This window comes from Canis lupus, chromosome 26 (assembly GCF_011100685.1).
Source record: "Canis lupus familiaris isolate Mischka breed German Shepherd chromosome 26, alternate assembly UU_Cfam_GSD_1.0, whole genome shotgun sequence".
Taxonomy (NCBI): domain Eukaryota; kingdom Metazoa; phylum Chordata; class Mammalia; order Carnivora; family Canidae; genus Canis; species Canis lupus.
Window position 1 is genome coordinate 31,281,832 of NC_049247.1, and position 25,921 is coordinate 31,307,752.

The following is a 25,921-nucleotide window of genomic DNA, read 5'->3' on the forward strand; positions in this document are numbered from 1 at the left end:
ACCTAATAAGGAAAACTACAGTAAAACAGACAGCCCCTCCCCCATTCAACTAGCGCTTTCAACATCAGAACAAGTCTGCATGATGCCACTATCCCCACTGCTCTCAAGATAAAAGAAATGTAAGTAATGAAAAGAAAGTTGTCATGATTTTCAGATGATGTGCTTGTCTTAAAAGAATTTAAACAGAAATTACTACAATAAGGGTTTAGTGAAGTTATGAGACATAAAATCAATTTTATAAAAATCAAATACATTTCTATAAACAGCTACAAACAGATACAAATTATGATAGAAACAACAAATGAAGGTACCCAGAATAAATTTAACAGAAGATGTACAAAAGTAAATAGCACAAAAATTTGCTGGAAAAACTACCTAGGGAAACAAGGTGGCATTACCTAGTGAACATGCATGCATATGCCCTATCACCTACCAATTCTACTACTGGGGTATGTCTAAGAAACTCTCATACACCAAAACCACTGTATTAACAAGAAACAATTCTAATGTTCATTAATCCCTGACTGGGATAAATTGTGGTATTTTTATACATGAGACTTATAAAGCCATGAAAATGAATAACTTATACTAAAAAACATAACAATGGGTGAAAAAAGCTAGTTGAAGATGATGTATGGTATGATTCCACTCCTACATATGGTGCTTAATGGATAATAAGCTCTTGAAAAAATAGTAGTCATGATGGTAGTTATGCAGAACAAACTGGAGGAGCAAGAGTGATGGCAGAGAGACCAGGCAGAAACAAAACTTGAAGGAACACAAAAAAGCACCAGGCTAATGGTTTCTTAGGGACATTCTACCACTTAAAGTAATCCTAATGCTATCTCAGAACACAGAAAAAGAAAACTTCCAAATTCACTTTATGAAGAAAGAGTAACTATAACCCTCACACCTGCCAAAAGATTGCACAAAAAAAAAAATATAGTAGACTAGTATCGCTTGTGAATATCAACACAAAATCTTTAAACATTAGGAAACAGAATCCAACAGTACATTATAAAAAAGAATACAGCCTACCCAAGCAGGATTTATCCTAAGAATTTAAGGGAAGTTCAATATAATATGGATATTAATAAAGAGGAAAAATATCTTCATGGAGGCAGAAAAGACAAATTTGACAAAATTCACTCATTTATGTTAAAAAACAACCAAAATAAGAAATGATAGAGGGATGCCTGGGTGGCTCAGCAATTGAACGTCAGCCTTCAGCTCAGGGCATGATCCTGGGGTCCCGGGATCAAGTCCCACATCGGACTCCCTGCATGGAGCATGCTTCTCCCTCTCTCTATGTCTCTAACTCTGTGTGTCTCATGAATAAATAAATAAAATCTTTAAAAAGAAAAAAAAGTAATGGATACTTCCTTACACATAAGTAAAATACATCTCAGCCCAATGCCAGCAGTTTACTTAGTAGGGAAACGTAAGACACTCCTGCTGAAATCAGAAAATACATAAGGCCAAAATATCATCCAATTTGCATTTTTATAGATTAGCATTAAATTCAAGGATGCTATACAAACATTTACCAGTTTTTGAAAGCTACATTCTGCCTTCTGGGGTAATTCTTATGACCATTCTGTCTTACACTTTTTGGTGGCAGGAAATAAATGGCTCTTCCAAGCAGTTATGTCAGAGTGGACAAAGAATCACAAATGCCCTTTCTTTACAGATCCTTCTAGACTAAACAAAGAATTTATAACACTTCTAAAGAGGGGCATCTGGATGGCTCAGTAGTTGAGCATCTGCCTTTGGCTCAGGTCATGAACCCAGGGGTCGTGGGATCCAGTCCTGCATCAGGCTCCCCACATGGAGCCTGCTTCTCCCTTTGCCTATGTCTCTGCCTCTCTCTCTCTCTCTCTCTGGTGAATAAATTAAAAAAAAAAAAAAAAAAAAAAGCAAGTCTAAAGAATATCACTTTTAGGGGCACCTGGGTGGCTCAGTCGGTTAAGCATCTGTCTTTGGCTCAGGTCAAAATCCCAAGACCCTGGAATCCAGGCCCACATCAGGCTCTGTACTCATGGCAGAGTCTGCTTCTCCCTCTCCCTGCTGTTCCCCTGCTTGTTCTCTCTCTCTCAAATAAATAAAATATTTTAAATTAAAAAAAAAAAAAGAATATCACTTTTATCATCACATGAATGGTAAGGAATCAGACTTGTCCTAAAAGGATGCTTGAAAACATTGTCAAAATATGTAACAGGCAGAACGGCCCAAAAAGGAGATAAACATTCCTGGTAACAGTCTTCGATTAATGTAGTCTTGCTATCAACTGGTTTTTCAGGTATGTGAAACATCACATCAGTTATTTTTATATGCTTATACGGTCTTGCAAAAATTAATTTACATGAAAGGATTAGATCGATGTTAAAAAAAAATCTGCTTCAACTATGAAACAGAAACAAAGATGATTTAACAGGCGAAATAAAATTTTATTTGAAGTTCAGCACTGCTAGATTGAAAAGGGAAGGAACACTTCAAATAAGCCCCAAACTAAACATTTTCACATTTCTATTGAAGCAATTAAGAGCAGTACCTTCAGGATCCCTGGGTGGCTCAGCGGTCTAGCATCGTCTGGCCTTCCGCCCAGGGCATGATCCTGGGGTCCCGGGATCGAGTCCCACGTTGGGCTCCCTGCATGGAACCTGCTTCTCCCTCTACCTATGTCTCTGTCTCTCTCTCTCATGAACAAATAAATAAATTTTTCTTTAAAAAAAAAAAAAAAAAAAAAAAGGAGCAGTACCGTCAACTCAGTTACTGACTCAAGATAAAAACCTTGTGGGGATCCCTGGGTGGCGCAGCGGTTTGGCGCCTGCCTTTGGCCCGGGGCGCGATCCTGGAGACCCGGGATCGAATCCCACGTCGGGCTCCCGGTGCATGGAGCCTGCTTCTCCCTCTGCCTGTGTCTCTGCCTCTCTCTCTCTCTCTGTGACTATAATTAATTAATTAATAAATAAATAAATACATACATACATACATAAATAAATAAATAAATAAATCCAGCAAAAACCTTGTGGCTGGGCAGCCCGGGTGGCTCAGCGGTTTAGCGCCGCCTTCAGCCCAGGGCGTGATCCTGGAGACCGGGGATCCAGTCCCACGTCCGGCTCCCTGCATGGAGCCTGCTTCTCCCTCTGCTTCTCTCCCTCTCTCTCAGGAATAAATAAATAAAATATTTTTTTAAAAAAACCTTGTGGCCAAAGTAAATTCTGTAGGTTTTACTCCCTACTTTACAAACCTGACCTGTGTTCGGTGGAAATTTAGATATTAATTGGGAAAATGTATTGGTTTTGCTTAATTTTCTTTACCTGTGCAGTTAAAACTATTTCTTCTAAAAATTAGATTGTACTAACTTATCTTTTTCAGAATTACTTATTATCAGGAGCACCTAACTGGCTCAGGCAGTGGAGCATTGAGACTCGATCTCAAGAGTTGTAAATCTGAGCCCCACATTGGATGTAGAGATTACTTAAAGATAAAAAATTTAAGATTTTATTTATTTGAGAGAATGCACACATGTGCACTTGCACAAGATGGGGAGGAGAGAGAGTGAAAGAGTGAAAGAGAGAGAGAGAGAAACAGACTCCCTGAGCAGGGAGCCCGTCCCAGGGCTCAATCCCAGGACTCCAAGATCATGACCTGAGCTGAAGGCAGATGCTTAAGCAACTGATCCACCCAGGTGCCCCAAAATTTAAAAAATCTTAAAAAAAAAAAAAAAAAAAGATTTACTTATAATCGGTTCTATTTAAATATCTCCTATCTCTGAAACTCTACATTTTCATCATACATTTGTTCCCAAGCTGAGGACAGCTTAACATTCATCTCAGTCACCAAATAAACTCTCTTCAAATGCACACAAATAATCTAATCACTTGAAGTAAACCAATACTCTGGTACAGTATAGAAAGAGCACAAAAATAATCATTCTCCTCAGTTTAATTTTGAGATTAACATTTTGTTAGTTTTTAATAGGAAGTTCCCCAATGTTTTTTTAGAACTCAATAATGACTATCCAGAGGTTTCTCAGGTGAACTACACTAAAACAGACATCTTTCCAATAACAGGTAAATAAATAATCTCAAATATGCATATGTACATACGTGTACATACACATGTGTGTATTTGTGTATATATATATACACACATATGCACACTAATTTTATGGACTGTCTCTGAGGGAAGTAACAATATTAGAGATGGAAAGGACTTTATAAAGACTTACACCTAATCACTTTATTTTCAGATAAGAAAAACTAAAACCTCCAGAAGCAAAGTGACTAGCACAAGCCCATGAAACATGCCAATGATGGCAGGTATGGAGACTCAGGTCCCCTGACACCGAGGCCAGTGATCTTTCACTTGGCTGAAAGATGCCTTTTATGACTTCTCCCAAATTTCTGCACACCCTCACACAGGCACCTTCTGGAGACCCAGCAACTCCAAACTTGGTACTCTCTGAAGCATCTGAGAGTAAGTTTGCTGTGATACCTCATTGTTCCCTGATACTTTAGTGTATACTTCCTACAAACAAAACAAGACCATTTTCTCACATAACATGCAAATATCAGAATTGTTAACACTGATACATTCTTACAATCTAATCTCCAAGCCCTACTGTACCAATTCAGAATCATCCAACACATTTAGTTGTCACATCTCTTTAGATTCCTTCAGCCTGGAACAATTCTTCAGGGTTTGTTTTTTGTTTTTACTTTCATGACCTTGACATACTTGAAGATTACAGCCTATTTTATAGAATATCCCTAAATCAGGTTTTTCTGGTGCTGCCTCATGATTAGATTTGGATTATGCTTCAAATTCTTGGCTGTCCTTATACTTAAGGAAAACATAGTGCTGAGCTATATATATCAGAACCAAATGAAAGACGACAATTTTTTTAAAGGGGCAAAAGTTAAGACCAGACATTTCATCAATGAAGATATACAAGTGGTTAATACGCACAGAAAAAAATCATCATTAGTCACGAGGAAATTGCGAAGTGAAATTATAATGTAATACCACTTATAAACTCAATAGGATATAACCAAAAGACTACGTTTTGGTAAGGCTGTGAAGAACTGGAACACCTCACACATCGCTGATGGAAATGTAAAATGGTGTATGTGCTTTGGAAAATAGTTTGGTGGTTTCTTCAAAACTAAAAATAAAAAAAAATAAAAAAAATAAACAAAACTAAAAATACAGGGCACTAGGGTGGCTAGTTGGTTGAGTGTCTGCCTTCGGCTCAGGTCATGATCCCAGGGTCTTGGGATCAAGCCCTACCTTGGTCTCCCTGCTCAGTGGGGGATCTACTTCTCCCTCTCCCTCTCTGCCCTGCCCCCCCTGGCTCAAGCTCTCTTTCTCTCTCAAATAAATAAAATCTTAAAAAAAAAAAAAAGGTAAAAATACAACAATTTTCAAAAGTGTCAAGGCAGGGATGCCTGGGTGGCTCAGCAGTTGAGCGTCTACTTTTGACTCCGAGAATGATCCTGAGGTCCAGGATCAAGTCCCACATCGGGCTTCCTGCAGGGAGCCTGCTTCTCTCTCTGCCTGTGTCTCTGCCTCTTTCTCTCTCTGTTTCTCATGAATAAATAAATAAAATCTTTAAAAGAAAAAAAAAAAGTGTCAAGGCTTTAGATTCAAAGGAAACCTGAGGAACTGCTCCAGCCAAAAGGAGACAGGACAACTAAATGAAACACGGGATTACTGAATAGGGTCTAAAAAGTAGGAAGTAATAATGTGTCAGTGTTAATTTCCTGATGGTGATGGTTATATTATGGTTATGCAGGAGACATTTCTTGTTTGGTAAAAATACACATTGAAGTGTTCCGGTGATTTGGGGCACTCTATCAGCAATTTACTCTCAAACGGTGTAGGGAAAAACCTTTGAAATATATTTATTTATTTATTTATTTATTTATTTATTTATTTATTCATTCATTCATTCATTCATTCATTCATTCGAGACACAAAGAGAGGCAGAGACATAGGCAGAGGGAGAAGCAGCCTCCGTGCGAGCCCGATGTGGGATTCAATCTCAGGACCCCAATATCAAGATCTGAACTAAAGACAGATGCTCAACCACTGAGCCACCCAGGTGAGAAAACCTTTGTACTGTCCTTATAATATTTCTAAACATTTCAGATTGTTAAAAAAAAAAATAATTTTTAAAAAAATTGTTGGGCAGCACGGGTGGCTCGGCGGTTTAGTGCTGCCTTCAGCCTAGGGTGTGATCCTGGAGACCCAGGATTGAGTCCCACATTGGGCTCCCTGCATGGAGCCTGCTTCTCCCTCTGCCTGTGTCTCTGCCTCTCTCTCTCTGTGTCTCTCATGAAAAAATAAATAAAATCTTTAAAAATTAAAAAATTATTAAATGTGTAGCATTAAAAAGGTTGACGATCTATTACAGAAAAAAAATGCCTTCCCCTTTCCATTCTATACTCTTAATCTACTTTATAAAAGTTTTCTTCAGGGACGCCTGGGTGGCTCAGCGGTTGGGTATCTGCCTTTGGCTCAGGGTGTGCTCCTGGAGTCCTGGGATCAAGTCCCACATCGGGCTCCCTACAGGGAGCCTGCTTCTCCTTCTGCCTGTGTCTCTCATGAATAAATTTGGAATAAAATCTTTATATAAAAAAAATAAATAAAAATAAAATCTTTATATAAAAATAAAATCTTTATATAAAAAAAAAAATCTGGGATCCCTGGGTGGCGCAGTGGTTTGGCGCCTGCCTTTGGCCCAGGGCGCGATCCTGGAGATCCGGGATCGAATTCCACGTCGGGCTCCCGGTGCATGGAGCCTGCTTCTCCCTCTGCTTATGTCTCTGCCTCTCTCTTTCTCTCTGTGTGTGACTATCATAAATAAATTAAAAAATTAAAAAATTAAAAAAAAAATCTTAAAAAAATAATAATAAAATAAAATAAAAGTTTTCTTCATAGCACTTACCAGTCCGTGAAATGTTAGTCTATCTTTTCCACTAAAAAGGAACTTCCTCAAGGTCAGGGACTAAGTTTTGTTTACCACACTATTTTCAGGACTTAGACTCGTACACAATACATAGGGTATTCATATTCATTCAGTGAATTAATTTGTTGTCTTATTATGGTTTAAAATAAAATAATTTTGGGATGCCTGGGTGGCTCAGCAGTTGATCGTCTGCCTTTGGCTCACAGGATCCAGGATGGAGTCCTGCATCGGGCTCCCTGCGAGAAGCCTACTTTTCCCTCTGCCTATGTCTCTGCCTCTCTTGCTGTGTCTCCCATGAATAAATATTTTTTTAATAAATAAAATAAATTCATTTTACCATCCTCTCCCAAAAACCACACACACACAAATCATTTGTCCTATGACCCAGCAACCCAACTAACCAAAAGATATAAAACCAAATGACACAAAAACTTATACATGAATATATATTAGCAACATTCATAATAGACAAAACCCCAAAACTGGTATATCCAACCAAGTAATTACTATTTAATGACAAAAAAATAAACTACAGATCCTGGCAATGACACAGATGAATCTCAAAACCATGTAAGTGAAGAAAACACCAGATACAAAAAATTGTATCTTGCATGATTCTATTTTCATGAAAGTTTAAGGACAAGCAAAACAGAAAGCAGATCAGGAGTTGCCTGGGGGTGGGAGTGGGAGTGGGAACTGACTGCAAATGACAAGAGGGAACTTTATGGAATGATGGAAATGTTCTAAAGCTGGATTGCACTTTAGATGGTTGCACAACTTTGTAAATTTACTAAAACTGATTGAACTGAACACTTAAAATTTTATGAATTTTGTATTATACTGATATAGCTATTTTAAAAGGTAGAAAGAAAGCTAGACACAGCCTTCTTTTGCTTGCCATTTGGTTAATTTTTTAAAAATCAGTGTCATATAAATGGATGAGTGAGGCTACATCCTGTAAGGGGGACAGGAGTATTTTAAAAGAGCTTGCTAACCCAAATTAAGGTCCAAATTGCAAAACCTGAGACCCTGATAATTAGTAGGAGCTGCAACTACCATATTCTGTCCATTTGTCTAATCTTATGAGGGTCAAGTTGGCCTTAAAGGGAATTCTCAGAATCTGCATCAGACTCATACCTGGTCATCCCTCCAACACTGGGGACAAGAGGCTCTGGGAGTACCTGGGCTTGGAAAACAACCCATTAATGCTATAATTGAAATTACTTTGAAAAATTAGAGCTAAAGAATTTGAATTTAGGGTACTGTTTTGCTGAGAAAGAAACTATTAATTTTCTTAGGCTATCCTATCAACTTTTTAGTTGTCAACCACAGTTTTATTTCTTACAATAGAATATGATTCTTAAATAGGGAGGACAACTTTGACAGGGCTTCAGATTCTCAAAAATTATTTCAGGGGACACGTAAGAAAAAAGAAAACAAACATGTCCTGCTTAGTACAGAAACTGCTCAGAGATGCTTCATTTTCATTTAATAACAACAGAAAGTTTAAATAGAAATAGAAAGCTTGGAGCGCCTGGGTGGCTCAGTCAGTTGAGCATCTGCCTTTGGCTCAGGTCATGATCTCAGGCTCTCTGCTCATCAGGGAGTCTCTTCTCCCTCTCCCTCTGGGACTGTGTGCTCACAAATAAATAAAAGAAAAAAGGAAAGAAAAAAGAAAGAAAAAAAAGGTTAAAGTTTAAATAGAAACAGAAAGCTTAAAAACTAGGTTTGTGCATGGAGTGCCTGGCCGGCTCAGTGGACGTGAATCTTGGTCTCAGGGTTGTGAGTTCAAATCCCAAACTGGGTATAGAGATTACTTTAAAAAATAGAATCTAGGGGGGATCCCTGGGTGGCTCAGCAGTTTGGCGCCTGCCTTTGGCCCAGGGCGCGATCCTGGAGTCCCGGGATTGAGTCCCGCGTCGGGCTCCCAGCATGGAGCCTGCTTCTCCCTCCTCCTGAATCTCTGCCTCTCTTTCTCTCAATGCCTATCATAAATAAATAAATAAATAAATAAATAAATAAATAAATAAATAAATAAATAAATAAATAAATGAATGAATGAATGAATGAATGAATGAATGAATGAATGAATAAATAAATAAATAAATAAATCTTTAAAAAAAAAATAGAATCTAGGGGCACCTGGGTGGCTCAATCAGTTAAGCACCGGCTTTCAGCTGTGGTCATGACCGCAGAGTCCTGGGATTGTGTACCTCCTCAGTGGGGAGCCTGTTTCTCCCTCTCCTACTGCTCCTTCTCCTCACATTCTCTCATTCTCAAATTAATAAAATGTTTAGAATAATAGAATCTTTAAAAAAAAAAAACAGGTTTGTGCATAATCCACCCTTTCTGCTTTCCAAATGCAGAACAGGAAGGCCATTGAAAATTAAATGAAATATCTATGAACTCCAAAAAAAAAATTTTAAACTTGTCCTGGGGATAAATGCTATAAAAAGAGAAATAAAAGGAAGCTCACTGGAAAGAACTTAAAAGTGAAGGCCGTGACCAGGCCTAACTCTCTCTTCAAGCCACTCCCATTAAACCAGCCATTCCAAACACCGCAAGCTCCCAGGGCCACATGTTTGTTTCACTGACGTACCCACACAACTACAAGGTGCCTAGTATATATGTTATTTGTTAATTATAACTAGAAAGGTTAGCCAGAGTTACCTGCTCAATAGAGAATGATTTTATAACAGTGTTTTTTTTTTTTATCATATTACACATTTATTTATCAGTCTGCCCCTAATACTATACTGCAACATTTGTGAGGGAGATCAGGAACACGGCTCAGGGCTTGGCACAGAAGATGCTCTATGATTGTTCAATCAAAAAATAGGAAAGGCATTTGCCCAAGATCACACAATTGGAACTTGACAAACAACTTGTGTGACCCAATGCACATGCTGCTTTATACTACAAGAAGCTATTCCAAAAGACTGGGGCACCTGGGTGGCTCAGTCAGCTGAGCATCTGACTCTTGGTTTCAGGTCAGGGTCATGAGATCCAGCACAGTGTCAGCTCCATGAGCTCAGTGTGGAGTCTACTTGAGATTCTTTCCCCCTCCTTCTCCCTCTACTCCTCCCCCACCCATGTGTACACTCTCTCTTAAATTAATAAATAAAATGGGACACCTGAGTGGCTCAGTGGTTGAGTGTCTGCCTTTGGCTCAGGGCATGATCCCAGAATCCCGGGATGGAGTCCCGCATGGGGCTCCCTTCAGGGAGCCTGCTTCTCCCTCTGCCTGTGTCTCCGCCTTTCTCTCCGTGTCTCCCAGGAATAAATAAATTAAATCTTTAAATAAATAAATAAAAATTTTAAGAGAAATGGATATTCCAAGAGACTGAGGTGAGAGAGGATCCAGATTTGCAAGGCCCACTGACTTCAAGGGAATAATTAGATCATGAATTGGACACTGAGAACTCAGCACTTCACCTACATACCTCACTTAATACAACACTGAGGTGTACACCACTACTACCTTTCTACAGATGGGGAAAACAAGGTATAATCTGGATAACCTGTCAAAGCCACATATGTAAGTGGTGAAAACCCATGCTCTCAATCCATTGTACAGGCTCCCAGAAAGAAGTTAAACCTTGGAGTGAAGGCTGTGGCTAAGTATCAGAATGCTGGCCTCAGACAATCTGGTCAAGAAGTCACTGAAGGGCGTGGGGGGCGGACTTAAATAGCTCAGTTGGTTATTAAACATCTGCCTTCAGGGACACCTGGGTAGCTCAGCAGCTGAGCACCTACCTTTGGCTCAGGGCATGATTCCACGGTACCGGGATCAAGTCCCACACTGGGCTCCCTGCATGGAGCCTGCTCCTCCCTCTGCCTACATCTCTGCCTCTCTGTCTCTCTTATGAATAAATAAGGTCTTTTTAAAAAATTAAAAAATAAACATCTGCCTTGGGACGCCTGAGTGGCTCTACGTGTTGAGCATCATCTGCCTTTGGCTCAGGGCGTCATCCCGGAGTTCTGGGATTGAGTCCCACACTGGGCTCCCTGCATGGAGCCTGCTTCTCTTTCTGCCTGTGTCTCTGCCTCTCTGTGTGTCCCTCATGAATAAATAATTTTTTTAAAAAATAAACAAACATCTGCCTTCAGCTTAGGTCATGATCTCAGAGTCCTGGTATCAAGCCCCAGGTTGAGCTCCCTGCTCAGTGGGGAGATTACTTCTCCCTCTCCCTACCCGCCCCCATGCTTGTGTTCTGAGAAAGATAAAAAGAAAAAGAAAATCTTTAAAAAAAAAAAGTCACTCAGAGGGTGGTGAGTTCTTAAGTATTTATTGTTAGCCTGCATAACTCATACATGTTAGATATGTATCAAATATTAAAGTTTGAGATACCACTCAGTTTAGCAGCTGCCACCACCATAATGCCAGAGACAGGAAAACAAAAGAATCCTAAAAGCAACCCAAAGCCCTTCTTCTGCCTCAACTACTTCTCCCAATCTTCATGTCTCCTCTCTTGCCTTCCCACAGGCTCCAAAAAGCAGGGGAAAATTCCAGCTCAGAGAAGAGCAGGGGAAGCAGCACTAAGAACTTGAACCTGGTAAGTCAGCAGTCAATAGGACTTTTGACTACCCCCACCTCATCCCTCACACCTTAAAGAAGTCCATCCAGCCTTTTCAAATGACTCCACCAACTGACTGGACCAGAGGTGAACACTATCCCAAGCTGGATCAGATTCTCTCTCCCAGGAATTAGATTCAGAGTGCTCTTAACCTCTGGCTGTCAATGTACTAAAGACACATACCTTAAGGAAGCTAGAATAAACACTCTTCTGCCAAATGCATGGGATGTGTAAAAGAGAAAAGAAAAAATCCCTAGCTGCGTAAAGACGCAGGATGCAAGATTTTTGTAAACATCAATATAGAGGGAGGTAGGTGATTTAGTCTATTTTCTAGTTCCAGGTTACAACCATACCTGAAGTTTTAACTGCACTTGCTGTCTCTGGAGTACCACGAGAAAGATCCCTGAATTTTAATAAACTCAATTTCTTCAGTCATTTTCTGTAAGGTAGTGGATGAAACACTCCAGCACCTTTCAATTTGCTAGCTCCAAATCATTCTTCAGGTCCCAACTTAAACACCACTTCCTCTAAGAAATCTTCCTGGACTACCATCCCAGCTCTATCTTTTATGCTCTCCTGTAGCACTATGCACTTCATCAAACTCAGTAAGTTATTACTTTCCTGTTGGGACAGTAAACATCAGAGTAAAAACCATTTCTGTTTGCCACTTTGATCTTACTGCCTAGCACGTAGGTCAGGTACGCACTTAATATTAAGCTAATGGAAATAAAGAAACTGCTGGAGGTAAGTAGAAGGGATGGAAAAAAAAATCAGCGCTACCCTCCTAAAAGTAAGTCTGACCCTACCTTTCTCATTCTTTCCAGGTATCAAGCTTTTCCCTCTTCTACCTTCCTATAGCCCCAAGTCATCTATGACAATTATCATTTTATATTTTAGTGCCAACGCATTCAAGAACTCAAGCTGCAGGGAGCATGTTTCCAGGTAGCTTGGTATACAGAGCAAAGCCAATCAAGTAATAATACAGGTTTGCGGATCTAGATAAATCTCAGTTCTCCTGTATATTTACTGGCTGTGAACCTTGGACAAATTACATGAGGCCTGGTTTCCTTATCTGTAAAGTGGAAAAAAAATCAACTTAAAGATGAGAATGCAAATGAACTTGAAACCACAGTACCTAAAATAAGGTAGGCTTGCAGCTAATATCAGTTAATTGATTGTGGCATACCCCTACACCCTTACTTCCCAGCTCCTACGGGCCATGGATTCAGAACACAGAAAGTGTCCTAAAACTGAAAATCTGAAAAGGACCTTGGAGAGTATCTATCCTGCCTGCTTTCCGATGTGAGGTAGCCCCAAGTAGTCAAAGAGAAACAAAAGCGGAGAAACAGCACCTCAGGGTTAGGTGGGTGGGTGGAGTGGAATGGAGTGGATTCAGGGTGAAATAGCTCTGGAAGTTTGTTGGGGAATCAGTTCTTTTTTGATGAGTAGATACCTTAACGTGAGCAAGGTATAGAATAAATTATATATGGTTCCTGAGAAAACTCAGATGCTTTTCATAAAAAACTTTTCATAAATACTTGAGAGGTGAAAACATACAAATTAAATTCATGGAAATGGCTTATCACTTATAGCTAATCACTAGAATCCCACACATTAATAGAAATGTTACTAATATTAAAAGTAATTTCATTAAGTACTCAAAACTATTCAGAAACACTGAGTTTCCAATACCTCACGTAAACCGGTGTACTAAGATTTTTGAGCTCCCAAAAGCATACCAGAGACTCCCTTATTAAAAGTTAACAGTTCGGGCAGCCCAGGTGGCTCAGTGGTTTAGTGCCGCCTTCAGCCCAGGATGTGATCCTGGAGGCCCAGGATCTAGTCCCACGTCGGGGTCCCTGCATGGAGCCTGCTTCTCCCTCTGCCTGTGTCTCTGCCTCTCTCTCTCTCTCTCATGAATAAATAAACAAACCTTAAAAAAAAAAAAAAGTTAACAGCTGGGCACCTGGGTGGCTCAATGGTTGCATCTCTGCCTTTGGCTCAGGGCATGATCCTGGGGTTCTGGGATCGAGGTCTGCATTGGGCTCGTTGTGGGAAGCCTACTTCTCCTTCTGCCTGTGTCTCTGCATCTCTCTGTGTCTCTCATGGATAAATAAATAAAATCTTTAAAAATAGGGACACCTGGGTGGCTCAGTGGTTGAGCATCTGCCTTTGGCTCAGGGCGTGATCCCAGAGTCCGAGGATCAAGTCCCACATCCGGCTTTGTGCATTGAGCCTGCTTCTCCCTCTACTTATGGTTTCTGCCTCTCTCTGTATCTCTCATGAATAAGTATATAAAATCTTTTTAAAAAATTTTTAAATAAATAAATAAAAATAGAAGTTTACAGTTAATAAGCAAAACTAAGAATCTGAATTCAGATATACTTGTAGGTCTTGAGCTTCTACAGGTGATATATACCACTGCTGGTCTCATCTTTCAAACAGTTGGTATGAATACCCAACAGTTTCAGGAAGGGAGGGAGTGCTACAGCCAACAGGAATAAGGGTAAGTTTATGGAGAAGATGAGCCTTAGGGGAGCACAGGACTTCAACATCCCACCCCAATGTTTCTCAGGGGTGGGATGGAGGGGTGCACTGCTAAGCATCTTGACAGGACGATTCTCCAGTGCAGACTGTACCATGCACCATAGATTGTTTAGCATACCTGCCTTCACCATATACACATGGAAGGCCTAAACATTCCCCAATCAATGTTAACAATGAAAAAACTAAAAATAAAAACAAAAAGAAATCCATATATTTCAGACACCTGGGTAACTGTTGGCTAAGTGTCTGCCCTTGGCTGAAGTCATGATCCCAGGATCCTGGGATCGAGGATCCAGGATTCTGGACCCCTGTGTCAGGCTCTCTGCTCAGCAGGGAGTCTGCTTCTCCCTCTCCCTCTGCCCCCCCCCCCCCCAGCTTGTGCTCTTTCTCTAATAAATAAAATGTTTAAAAATAAATAAATAGGAACGCCTGGGTGGCTCAGCAGTTGAAGATCTGCCTTTGGTTCAGGACATGATCCTGTAGTCCCGGGATCGAGTCCCACATTGGGCTCCCTGCATGGAGCCTGCTTCTCCCTCCTATCTGCCTATGTCTCTGCCTCCCTCTCTCTGTATCTCTCATGAATAAATAAATAAAATCATAAATAAATAAGTAAATAAATAAATAGGCCACCTAGGTGGCTCAGTTGGTTAACTGTCTTCAGCTCAGGTCATGATCCCAGAGTCTGAGGATCAAGCCTGCATCAGAATCCTTGCTCAGCGGGCAGTATGCTTCTCCCTCTGCCCCTCACTCTATCTGGGAAAAAGATTTTGGTAATCTTTTTTTAGTAAAATCTTTTTAACAGAATGAATGAATGAATGAATGGCTACAAAGTAGAGCACCTAGGTGGTGCAGACAGTTGAGCATCTGACTCTTGGTTTCAACTCATGTCATGATGTCAGGATCCTGAGGCTAAATCCCACATGGGGCTCCAGGCTTAGCAGAGAGTCAGCTTGGGATTCTCCTTCCCTCTCCCTCTGCCCTTCCCACTCGTGTTCAAGCACACTCTCTCTCTCTCTCTAAAATAAATGAAAAAAATCTTTAAAAAATAAAAAATTACAAGGCTAAAATTTAATACAAGTAAAAGCAGACATGTATTTCTTGAAAGCATAGACTTTCTCAACGTTCATCTTTGGTTGAGTATCATTTAGGAACCGGACAGAATGGGATGCACTATCATTTCCTAGTCATGTGTCTTTGGGCAAATTAACTAAACTCTCTGTCCCAAGTTTCCTCACTTTCATGCAAAGTAATCATGTTTGCAATGTGGTTGAAGATTAACTGATGTACATAAGCAAAGTGTTAACTAAATGGTAGCGCTACTAGTCTGCCATAATCAACATGCCTCAAAAAAACAGGATATTGTACCATAGAGAAGGTGATCACACTGAAATTTTGTCTCTCTTCAAGTTGCACTGTTAGTACTCTATAGTATTCAATACCAATCCCTGATGACTACAGACTTTTGGGTTCCTTTGATGATGCACACTCCTCATTGTCTGGTCTCTCTAGCCACACTTTCTCTGTCCTCTTCTGTAACTTGCCCTCTCTGCTGACACCTAAAATCAGACATTCCTGTGGCTCAGTTCTTACATTGCCCCCCGTATCTTATCCATTCTCAAGGTATCTCTATTTCTATCTCTATGGAGATGACCCCATGACCTCTCAATCATTCCAAAAACTGTTTCAGAACTCAACCTATTCAAAATAGATACCTATCTTTTTTTTAAAGATTTTATTTATTTATTCATAGAGACAGAGAGAGAGGCAGAGAGAGAAGCAGGCCCCATGCAGGGAACCCGATGTGGGACTCAATCCCGGGTCTCCAGGATCACACCCCGGGCTGCAGGCGGCGCTAAACCACTGCGCCACCAGAGCTGCCCTACCTATCTTAATTAATAAATGATCAAGCATAAACAACTTCCGTTTCTCCTCTCACTCATTTTTTTTTCTAATTCTTTTTTTTTTTTTTTTTTTTTTTTGGCTGGGTACAGTATACTTTATTGATGGTACATGACAAGGTAGGGCTCCCCAAGCCCTTCCCCTTCCTTGGGGTCTAGGTTTTTTTCTAATTCTTATACATCTGACCAGTCTTTAGGATCCCATTCCTCTGCCTACCTCTTAAAAAATATTTATCAAGGGGGCACCTGAGTAGTACAGTCAGTTAAGCGTCCAATACTTGGTTTCAGCTCAGGTCATGATCTTGGGGTCGTGAGATCAAATCTTGAGTCAGGCTCATGCTCAGCAAGGAGTCTACTTAAGACTCCATCTCCCTCTGCCCCTCCCCATTGAATGCTCTCAGGAAGAGAGAGCGAGCGCTCTCTCCTCCTTTCTCAAAAAAATAAGACTTAAAAGAAATATTTGTCAGGGTTACCTCTGTGGTATTCTCATTCTACCTCAGTGGTTCTTAATCTTTCTGGGACAATGGACCTCTTTGAAAATCTACTGGATGTGTGATCTATTTACTAAAAAGATGAATATACACATCTGCTTGCAATTTCACCTAATCCGTCACCTCAGATCTCATATAAGAATCTCATCCATGAAAGACTACCACTTACATTAATTTTCATCTCGATTCTATTTCCCTTTTCTATATTTCAAGATGCCTTCTAGATGTTGCCTAAATAGTCCATAGTCATCACAACTTACTAAGTCTCAACTCACTATGTATCCCTAATAAACTTGCTTTGTCTACAGTATTTCTTCTCTGATAACAGGCACACCATCCTCCCAGACTTCCAAACTAGAAGCCTTGGAATTAACAAACATGACCATACCCAAACTAAAAAATCCTTGTCTCAGAAATCTCTCTTAAATCCAAATCTCACCTCATTAAGACTCTTGTCCTTTAAGATCTCATCATCCTTTGCTTCTTCCCATACGTGCCATAATTCAGTCTACCATTCTTCTGATAAGAGCCCATATGGATTTCTTTTTTAAGATTTTATTTTTAAGATTTTATTTATTTATTCATGAGAGAGAGAGACAGAGACACAGGCAGAGGGAGAAGCAGGCTCCATGCAGGGAGCCTGACGTGGGACTGGATCCTGGGTCTCCAGGATCACACCCTGGGCTGAAGGTGGTGCTTAACTGCTGAGCCACCCGGGCTGCCCTAAAGATTTGATTTTTAAGTAATCTCTACACCCAACATGGGGCTCAAATGTACAACCCTGAGATAAAGAGTCACATGTTCCACTGACTGTGCCATCCAGGAACTGCACGAATTCTTTGTGTGTGCGTGTGTGTGTGCAGAGCCCAATGCATAACTTGAACTCATGACACTGAGATCAAGGCGTGAGCTGAAATCAAAAACTGGACACTTAACTGACTGAACCACCTAAGCACCCACGATTCCATCTTAACAAGGTCTCTCAACACTTCCATCTGTTACTTTCCAATGCCACTATATCACTTCACCTCTAGACAATTACAATAGGTTAATTGATTCCCCTCATCACAGTTTTTTCTCTATCATTTCCACCAGTGCTGATCTACCCCTCAAAAATTTCAGAATTGACCATAGGACTTCTTTTTTTTCAAAATCACTGATGTTTCTTCCTTGCACTAATATACAACAATGCTCATTTTTGCTTTTAGAGTCCTCTACAGTTTGCTACTTAACTACTTTTCCATGATCATATTCCACAGCTCAAACTCACTTGTGCCTATTACCCATCAAAATTATACCCACTCTTAAATATCACTATTTAAATATTAACATTTCGGGAAGCCTGGGTGGTTCAGAGGTTGGGAACCTGCCATGGCTCAGGGTGTGACCCCGGGGTCCCAGGATCAAGTCCCACATCGGGCTCCTGCAGGGAAGCCTGCTTCTCTCTCTGCCTGTGTCTCTGCCTCTATGTCTGTGTCTCTCATGAATGAATAAAATATTTTTTAAAATAAATAAATATTAACATTTCATTCAAGAAGCCCTCCATAAACCCAGCATTCTTTTTTTTTTTTTTAATTTTTATTTATTTATGATAGTCACAGAGAGAGAGAGAGAGAGGCAGAGACACAGGCAGAGGAAGAAGCAGGCTCCATGCACCGGGAGCCCGATGTGGGATTCGATCCCGGGTCTCCAGGATCGCGCCCTGGGCCAAAGGCAGGTGCCAAACCGCTGCGCCACCCAGGGATCCCTAAACCCAGCATTCTTAATCAACACTTATTAAACACTAATGATGTGCAACATAAATTACATTCTTACTAAGGTAAGGATTAAAAACTATAATCTGGACCAAGGATTTTAATTCCAGTTGTACTTGTATTTGGATTTTAGGAAAGGAAGATTACTGTAAAAGTACTTGGCATCTTCCCTAATAAAGACTTGGAAGGTCAAATATGTCTACAGCAATGACAGAAATAGTTACCCTGGGATCCCTGGGTGGCGCAGTGGTTTGGCGCCTGCCTTTGGCCCAGGGCGCGATCCTGGAGACCCGGGATCGAATCCCACGTCAGGCTCCCGGTGCATGGAGCCTGCTTCTCCCTCTGCCTGTGTCTCTGCCTCTCTCTCTCTCTCTCTCTGTGTGACTGTCATAAATAAGTAAATAAAAATATTAAAAAAAAAAAGAAATAGTTACCCTATCTTACTTATCTTCAAACTAGTAATAATCTCATCGGGGGGAAAAAAAACTTTCAATTAAAGTAACCTAAACCTAAAAAAAAAAAAAAAAATTAAAAATTTAAAAATAAAAAAAAATAGTATCCTAAACCTAAAGTTTTTTCAGTCCATATGTTAGATGCTAAATTTTCAAAAAGAGCCATGGGACATGATGGACAATTCTGAACCTCTCATGACACATGCCTACTTACCAGCAGGTGTCATAGCAATCAGATGTTATGACAGAGAAGTGATGCTGTGGGCAGTACTTTCTAGGGCCTTATTTCTTTTAGACCTGACCTAGTTTAATTCTTCTTTTGGCTCCTAAACCTGAGTTCACGTTAATTTTCACAGTTGTATATGTGAAGCATTTTGCTCCTCAAGAGAATGAAAATAGTCAAGATTCAATTAGTCTTTTTAAAATTTAATTAGTCTAAAATACTTGTTAAAACAGGCCCTTTATGGCATTTCTAAAATCACAATCACTTAAATTTGAATACATTTTTAAAACAGATTTGCTTACAACAGTAAAATATACCAAACTCTAAAGCTACTAATAACACTATTTAAAGACAAAATATAACTGAAAGAGCTCCAGCAAATGAGAGAGGATCTCAGTCTATCATCTCAAGTCTGTCTCTTCTAGACGTAGGACTTGAAGAATTTGCTCCACCTCGAAATATTTTCTCCCCTGAAAGAGGGATATCACCACCTCGAAGGTGGCTGTTCATATAAAATGAGATAATATACCTAGTACAGTACCTGCCACCAAGTGTTCCGTAAATATGTTTGCTTCCTTCATTCAACTCAAAACACACAAGAAAGAGGTGTAAGGGAGCCCACGCTTCCGTAAGTCCTCATCAGCACAAAATAATACAGCTAATTCTAATAAAAAGAACCAAGAACGTTTCTGAGGGATATGATCAAGATAAGGGAGGCTGCACGTAGTCCTGCAAGAATTCCATTAAGGCTGCACATATACTGACCACTAAAACATCATTAACAGCTCAAGTCCACAACAATTCTGCTAAAACGTGTGAATACATTTACGCCAAGAGAGTTCACTAGGGGTAAAGAAAAAAGTGAAATTAAGCCCAACTCCAAATGACTAATAAATCAACCAAGAGAGCGGTGCAGGCTTATCCTTCTTGAAACGCATACAGTGTGGGTATTAAAATCCATTTTAAAACTTCAAGATTAAAATATTTCACAACCCACAGCGGTGCCACTGATGCTTTTTACGGACAGCCTGCGCGGGGCACCGTTAGCACGACCGAAAATATTTAATGAAAGCCGTTCGCGGAATACCGGGGAGGGGAGAAGATTATTTCAGGTTCTGCACACAAGACCGCGGCCAACACCACCACCGACGAGCATCCGATGGAATTCCTGGCTCTACAGTCGGGATGTCAAGAGGAAGGCCAAGATGCTAGCATCATGGGGGCCGGGGGCGGGGGCCCGGGGACCACTTCCGTTCCCCTCCCGGGGGTCCCGGCTCTAAAACCCGCGCCGCGCCCGGATCCCCGGGTCCCCGGACACTGGCCTCCGCCCCCCGAGCCCCTCCCCTCGGCGAGCGGAGGCCGGCCCGCGAAGCGCAGTGAGCAACACCCAAACCTCCAGCGGCCCCCGGGCCCCGCCCGAGGCCCCCGGCGCCCACTCCGCGCGGAAGCCACGGGCTGGGGGCGCGGCGGCGCGGGAGGCCGGGACGCAGACGAGGCCGCGGCTGCGTCCGCCGCGTCTCCGGGCGGCGGGTGGGCGGGCGTGGCGCGGCCTGCGGACAGGCGCCGACACTCACCACACCATGCCGTAGGCGCCCTCGCCGATGTAGGAGAGGTTGGTGTAGCGCGGCCCCACGTCGAACACCTGCCCGCGGACCATCTCCGGGCCCGCGCCCGCCGCCGCCGCCGCCGCCATGTTGGCTGCCGGGCCGCCGCCGCCGCCGCCGCGAAAGGCTCGACGCTCCGCGGCCGCCGCTCGGCCCACGCCGCGCCTCCCGGGGGGACTGCGCCGCTGCGGGTGCAGCTGCCGACGCTGATCGGAAAGGAGCAAGGAGGGCAGCGCTCAGGACCGCGGGAGAGACTACGGCCGCTCGGACCGACTGCCTGCCTGCCTGACTGACGGGCGGGCCGGCGGGCGGCGGGAGGGGCGCGCGCCGAGGAGGGCGCCGGGGCGGGGCCAAGGAGCGTGCGCGCGGATTGGTTCCCCGCCGCCTGGGGGCGGGGCTGCGCGGGCCGGCGGAAGCGGCAGGTCGGGGCGGGGCACTGCGGCGGCGGCGGCGGCGGAGTCACCGCCCTGCCTGGTCACGTGCGCCCGCGGGGGTGTTGGCGCGGGATGCGGGCTCCGAGACGCAGAAGGACGGCAGGGCGTCGGGACGGGGATGGGGGCCGCGGGCCTGAGAAACTTTCCGGGCGAGGCGAGCCCCGGAGCGGGGCGCTGACTGGGCCGGGGCACGACCTGGGGCCGCGCGTGCGGCATGCCGACGCTCCGCACACCTCCGCGGGCCCGCGCGACCCCGTGGCCCACGCACACACCGAGGCCTCCAGACGCGGCCAGGAAAATGAAAGGCAGGACCGAGACCACGGAAGATATTTGCATACTGAGAAAGTGTGAAACACAAAGCCTCCAGCGAGAGGCTCAGGATCCGCTAATCAGACACCTTCCTTCCACCAGTGTTTGGTGAGCAGCTGCATTGTTCCTGGGCATCCACATTCTAGAGTGAGGAGATAACCCGGTGGGTAGATGAGACAGGAAGGAAGAGAGGTAAAGAATACTCAAGTAGTGGGACCCCGGGATGGCTCGGTGGTTGAGCGTCTGCCCTTGGCCCAGGGCGTGACCCCGGGGTCCTGGGATCGAGTCCCGCACCGGGCTCCCTGCATGGAGCCTGCTTCTCTCTTGCCTGTGTCTCTGCCTCTCTCTCTGTGTCTCTCATGAATAAATGAATAAAATCTTAAGTGCCAGGAAGAAATACAAAGCCGACTGAGGGGTTGGGGTTAGTGGAGAAAGACAGAGTCAGAGACTGAGACCCACGTCAGTACAGGTAGACAATCTTAGGACATAAAAAACAAATGCAAAGATGGAAACACCAAAACCAAAACGTTAAGATCTAGAGAAAATGAGACAAACACACCGAGGCCCTGAAGTACTCACAAACGCCAGAGGTTGAAAATTTAAAATCAGAATCCTAAAGCAGGTGAATACCAGGAATAGCTAAGACAAATGAGACAGGAGTGCTAACAGCCACTGCTTCTGAGCATTTCCCAGGCCATCTTTGGAGGGGAAGTAAGGATGCAAGATCCTACATCCCAGTTCTCCAACACTGTGATCTTGAAAGCCCTCAACTCTGGACTTCTAGACGTCAGCAAAGTTTAGTCAATCTCAGAGGTGAATAAGCAAATATTTAAAAACCTGCTAGCAGGACGTCTGGGTGGTTCAGTGGTGGAGCCGCTGCCTTTGGCTCAGGGTGCGATCCTGGAGACCGGGGATTGAGTCCCGCACAGAGCCTGCTTCTCCTCCCTCTGCCTATGTCTCTGCCTCTCATTGGGTCTCTCATGAATGAATAAATACAATCTTTAAAAATTAAAAAAAAAAAAACCTGCTAGGAAAAAAAAAATACGTGGCATGGGAAATAAGACAAAGTTCTAGAGGCAAAAAATTCTCCTTTGAAATATATTTAGTCCACCAAGCAGAATCCAGTTTTAGAGGACACCTAATTTTTATTCTTTAAGATTTTATTTATTCATGAGAGACACAGAGAGAGAGAGAGAGAGAGAGAGAGAGGCAGAGACACAGGCAAGAGAGAAGCAGGCTCCACGCAGGGAGCCCGATGCAGGATTTGATCCCTGGATTCCAGGATCACGCCCCCTGGATTCCAGGATCACTCCCTGGCCTGAAGGCAGAAGCTCAACCCCTGAGCCACCCAGGGATCCCTAATTTTAATTCTTGATTATAAAAAAAAAAAGATTCTTGATTATAAGAGAAAATCATCTTTTGAAGAACAGGCCAAGATAAATGGAGAGTACTGTGAAATTAAAACTACAATAGCCAAAGTAAAATTCAATAGTTAATGTAGTAAAAAGCAGATTTGACAGTGCAGAAGAGCAAATCAGTAATATAGAAGATAAACATAAGAAATATTCAAAGCAGCAGAACGCCTGGGTGGCTCAGCGGTTGAGTGTCTGCCTTTGGCCCAGGGCGTGATCCCAGAATCCTGGGATCGAGTCCCACATCAGACTTCCTGCATGGATCCTGCTTCACTCTCTGCCTATGTCTCTGCCTCTCTCTCTCTTTTTTTTTTTTTTTTTTTTTATTGGTGTTCAATTTACTAACATACAGAATAACACCCAGTGCCCGTCACCCATTCACTCCCACCCCCCGCCCATCCTCCCCTTCCACCACCCCTAGTTCGTTTCCCAGAGTTAGCAGTCTTTACGTTCTGTCTCCCTTTCTGATATTTCCCACACATTTCTTCTCCCTTCCCTTATTTTCCCTTTCACTATTATTTACATTCCCCAAATGAATGAGAACATATAATGTTTGTCCTTCTCCGACTGACTTACTTCACTCAGCATAATACCCTCTAGTTCCATCCACGTTGAAGCAAATGGTGGGTATTTGTCATTTCTAATAGCTGAGTAATATTCCATTGTATACATAAACCACATCTTCTTTATCCATTCATCTTTCGTTGGACACCGAGGCTCCTTCCACAGTTTGTCTGCCTCTCTCTCTGACTGTCTCTTGTGAATAAATAAAATATTAAAAAAAAATGTCAAAGTAGGGACGCCTGGGTAGCTCAGTGTTGAGTGGCTGAGGTCATGATTCTGGGGTCCTGGGATGGAGTCGCACATACAGCTGCCCCCAGGAAGCCTGCTTCTCCCTCTGCCTGTCTCTGCCTCTGTGTCTCTCGCGAATAAATAAATAAAATCTTAAAAAAGATATGTTCAAAGTGGTGGAATTCTTCGAGAAAAAAACAAGCAGGAGAACATCATGAAGATTCAAGCTTTAGGCATCCCTTAAAAGAAGAACAAATCAATTTCAGGCAATAATAAATTATAATAAAATTGTCTTTAGGTCTGAAAAGATCTGAAGTGCAGGTAGAAATTTGAGTAAATTCACTGGGATCCAGAAAAATAAGCAGACACCAACTTCGAGATATAATCTGAAAAATTTCTTAGATTTCAGGGATAAAGAACAAACATCTAAAAAGAAAAATATATTTATTACAAAAATAATTTGGTCTTTTCAGATTCTTCCTTTGTAATAATCGAATGCAAAAGGAAAATGGGAGAGCCCTGGGTGGCTCAGCAGTTCAGCTCCTGCCTTCAGCCCAAGGCGTGATCCTGGAGTCCAGGGATCGAGTCCTACATCGGGCTCCCTGCATGGAGACTGCTTCTCCTTCTGCCTCTCTCTCTCTCTTTCTCTCTGTGTCTCTAATGAATACATAAATAAAATCTTAAAAAAAAAAAAAAAAAGAAAATGGAACAAGACTGACAGCACTTTTAGGTGGTAGGTTGTAACTTCTTTGGATGATTTCATTCTCTCCAGTCCTGAATTCCCCTCAGGTCTTCAGCCGTTGCTCAGAATCCCATTCCTGACCTCCAGTCCAGCTTGTCGACCTTGACCAGCTTTACATGACCTCTCCACAGGTGCTTCAACTCCACATATCCAATCTGCCTTTGGTTAGCTGCAGGAGTCCTGCACTCAGAGTGCCAGAGGGTTTCAAGCTTGGCTGTTTCACTTGCTACCTGTATGACCTTGACTTCAGTTTCCTCACTCTTAAAATGAAGATCACAGGGGCTGCCCGGGTGGCTCAGTGGTTTAGCGCCACCTTTGGCCCAGGTTGTGATTCTGGCGACCTGGGATGGAGTCCCACCTCAGGCTCCCTGCATGGAGCCTGCTTCTCCCTCTGCCTGTGTGCCTCTCTCGCTGTGTGTCTCTCATGAATAAATAAATAAAATCTTTAAGAAAAAAAATGAAGATCACAACAGTACCTATCTCATAAGTTTTTTGTGCAGAATGAGTAAGACAACATGTATGAAGAGCCTGGCACATGGCAAATACTCAATAAATGTTATCTTTTATTATTATCTACCCCACCCAAACCTGTTCCTCATCTTGTGTCTGGGTAGCATCACCACCCAGATACTCGAGCTGGAAATTTGAATATGATCCTTAACAACTCATTTCCCTCCTTGCCTACTCTTCCCTCATCTAACCAATCACAAACTCCTATAAACTCTGAATATTTCTGAAAATCCTGAGGCCAGTTCAGTTGGTGGAGCATGGGACTCTTGATCTCAGAGTTGTAAGTTCAGACCCCACATTGGGTATAGAGGTTACTTAAAAATAAAATCTCTAGGGACGCCTGCATGGCTCAGTGGTTGGGCATCTGCCGTTGGCTCAGGGTGTGATCCCAAAGTAGCGGAATCGAGTCCCACATGGGGCTTCCTCCATGGAGCCTGCTTCTCCCTCTGCCTATGTCTCTGCCTCTCTCTCTCTATGTCTTTAACGAATGAATAAATAACATCTTTTAAAAAAATAAAATTTCTAAAAATAAAATCATAATAATAAAATCATATTTCTGAAATCCTTGCTACTCAAAATGTGGTGTCCAGACCAGCAGCATCAGCACTATGTGGGTGTTTGTTAGGAATGTGGCATCTCAGGCCCTACCCCAGACCTACTGAATCAGGATATGCATTTTAACAAGATTCCCCAGGTGGTTTGTGTACATATTTAACTTTGAAAAGCACTATTTATTTTTTATTGAGGTATAATTGACATACAACATTACATTAGTTTCAGGTGTACAACATAATAATTCAATATGTATAAATATTGTGAGACGATCACCATAAGTCTAGTTAACTTCAAGTGTCACACACTTTTGAAAAGCACTGTTTTAGACATACCTACTTCATCCCCATTGCCATTCTTCTACTTAAAGCTCGCTGCATCGACTCTCTCACCTACAGCACCACGGAAACCTTAGTCCTTCTGCTTTCAGTGTTGCCCATCTCCAGTTGCTTCTCTTTACACCCAGGTCAATCTTTCCATAACAAATTTGACCATATCTCTTTCCTTCTGAAAGCAAATCAGTGGCTCCCCATTGTACTCAGAGTGAGGCCTTTGCCAAACCATCCCTTCACCCCAGCTCTGCTTAACCTGCCCTCCTTACCTTCCATGTTTTGGCCAGATTGGACTATTTTCAGTTCTCTCCTGTCT

The 25,921-nt window shown here is 42.5% G+C and overlaps 1 protein-coding gene across 1 annotated transcript in view; it reads right to left on the minus strand.

Annotated features, from left to right (window-relative positions):
* MAPK1 (mitogen-activated protein kinase 1) overlaps positions 1-20,795 on the minus strand; it is a 119,954-nt gene extending 99,159 nt beyond the window's left edge. The window contains 1 exon segment of the mRNA NM_001110800.1: positions 20,493-20,795. Coding sequence (NP_001104270.1) covers positions 20,493-20,611 — 119 coding nt within the window. The 5' untranslated portion in view covers positions 20,612-20,795.
* Positions 20,796-25,921: the final 5,126 nt, after the last annotated feature.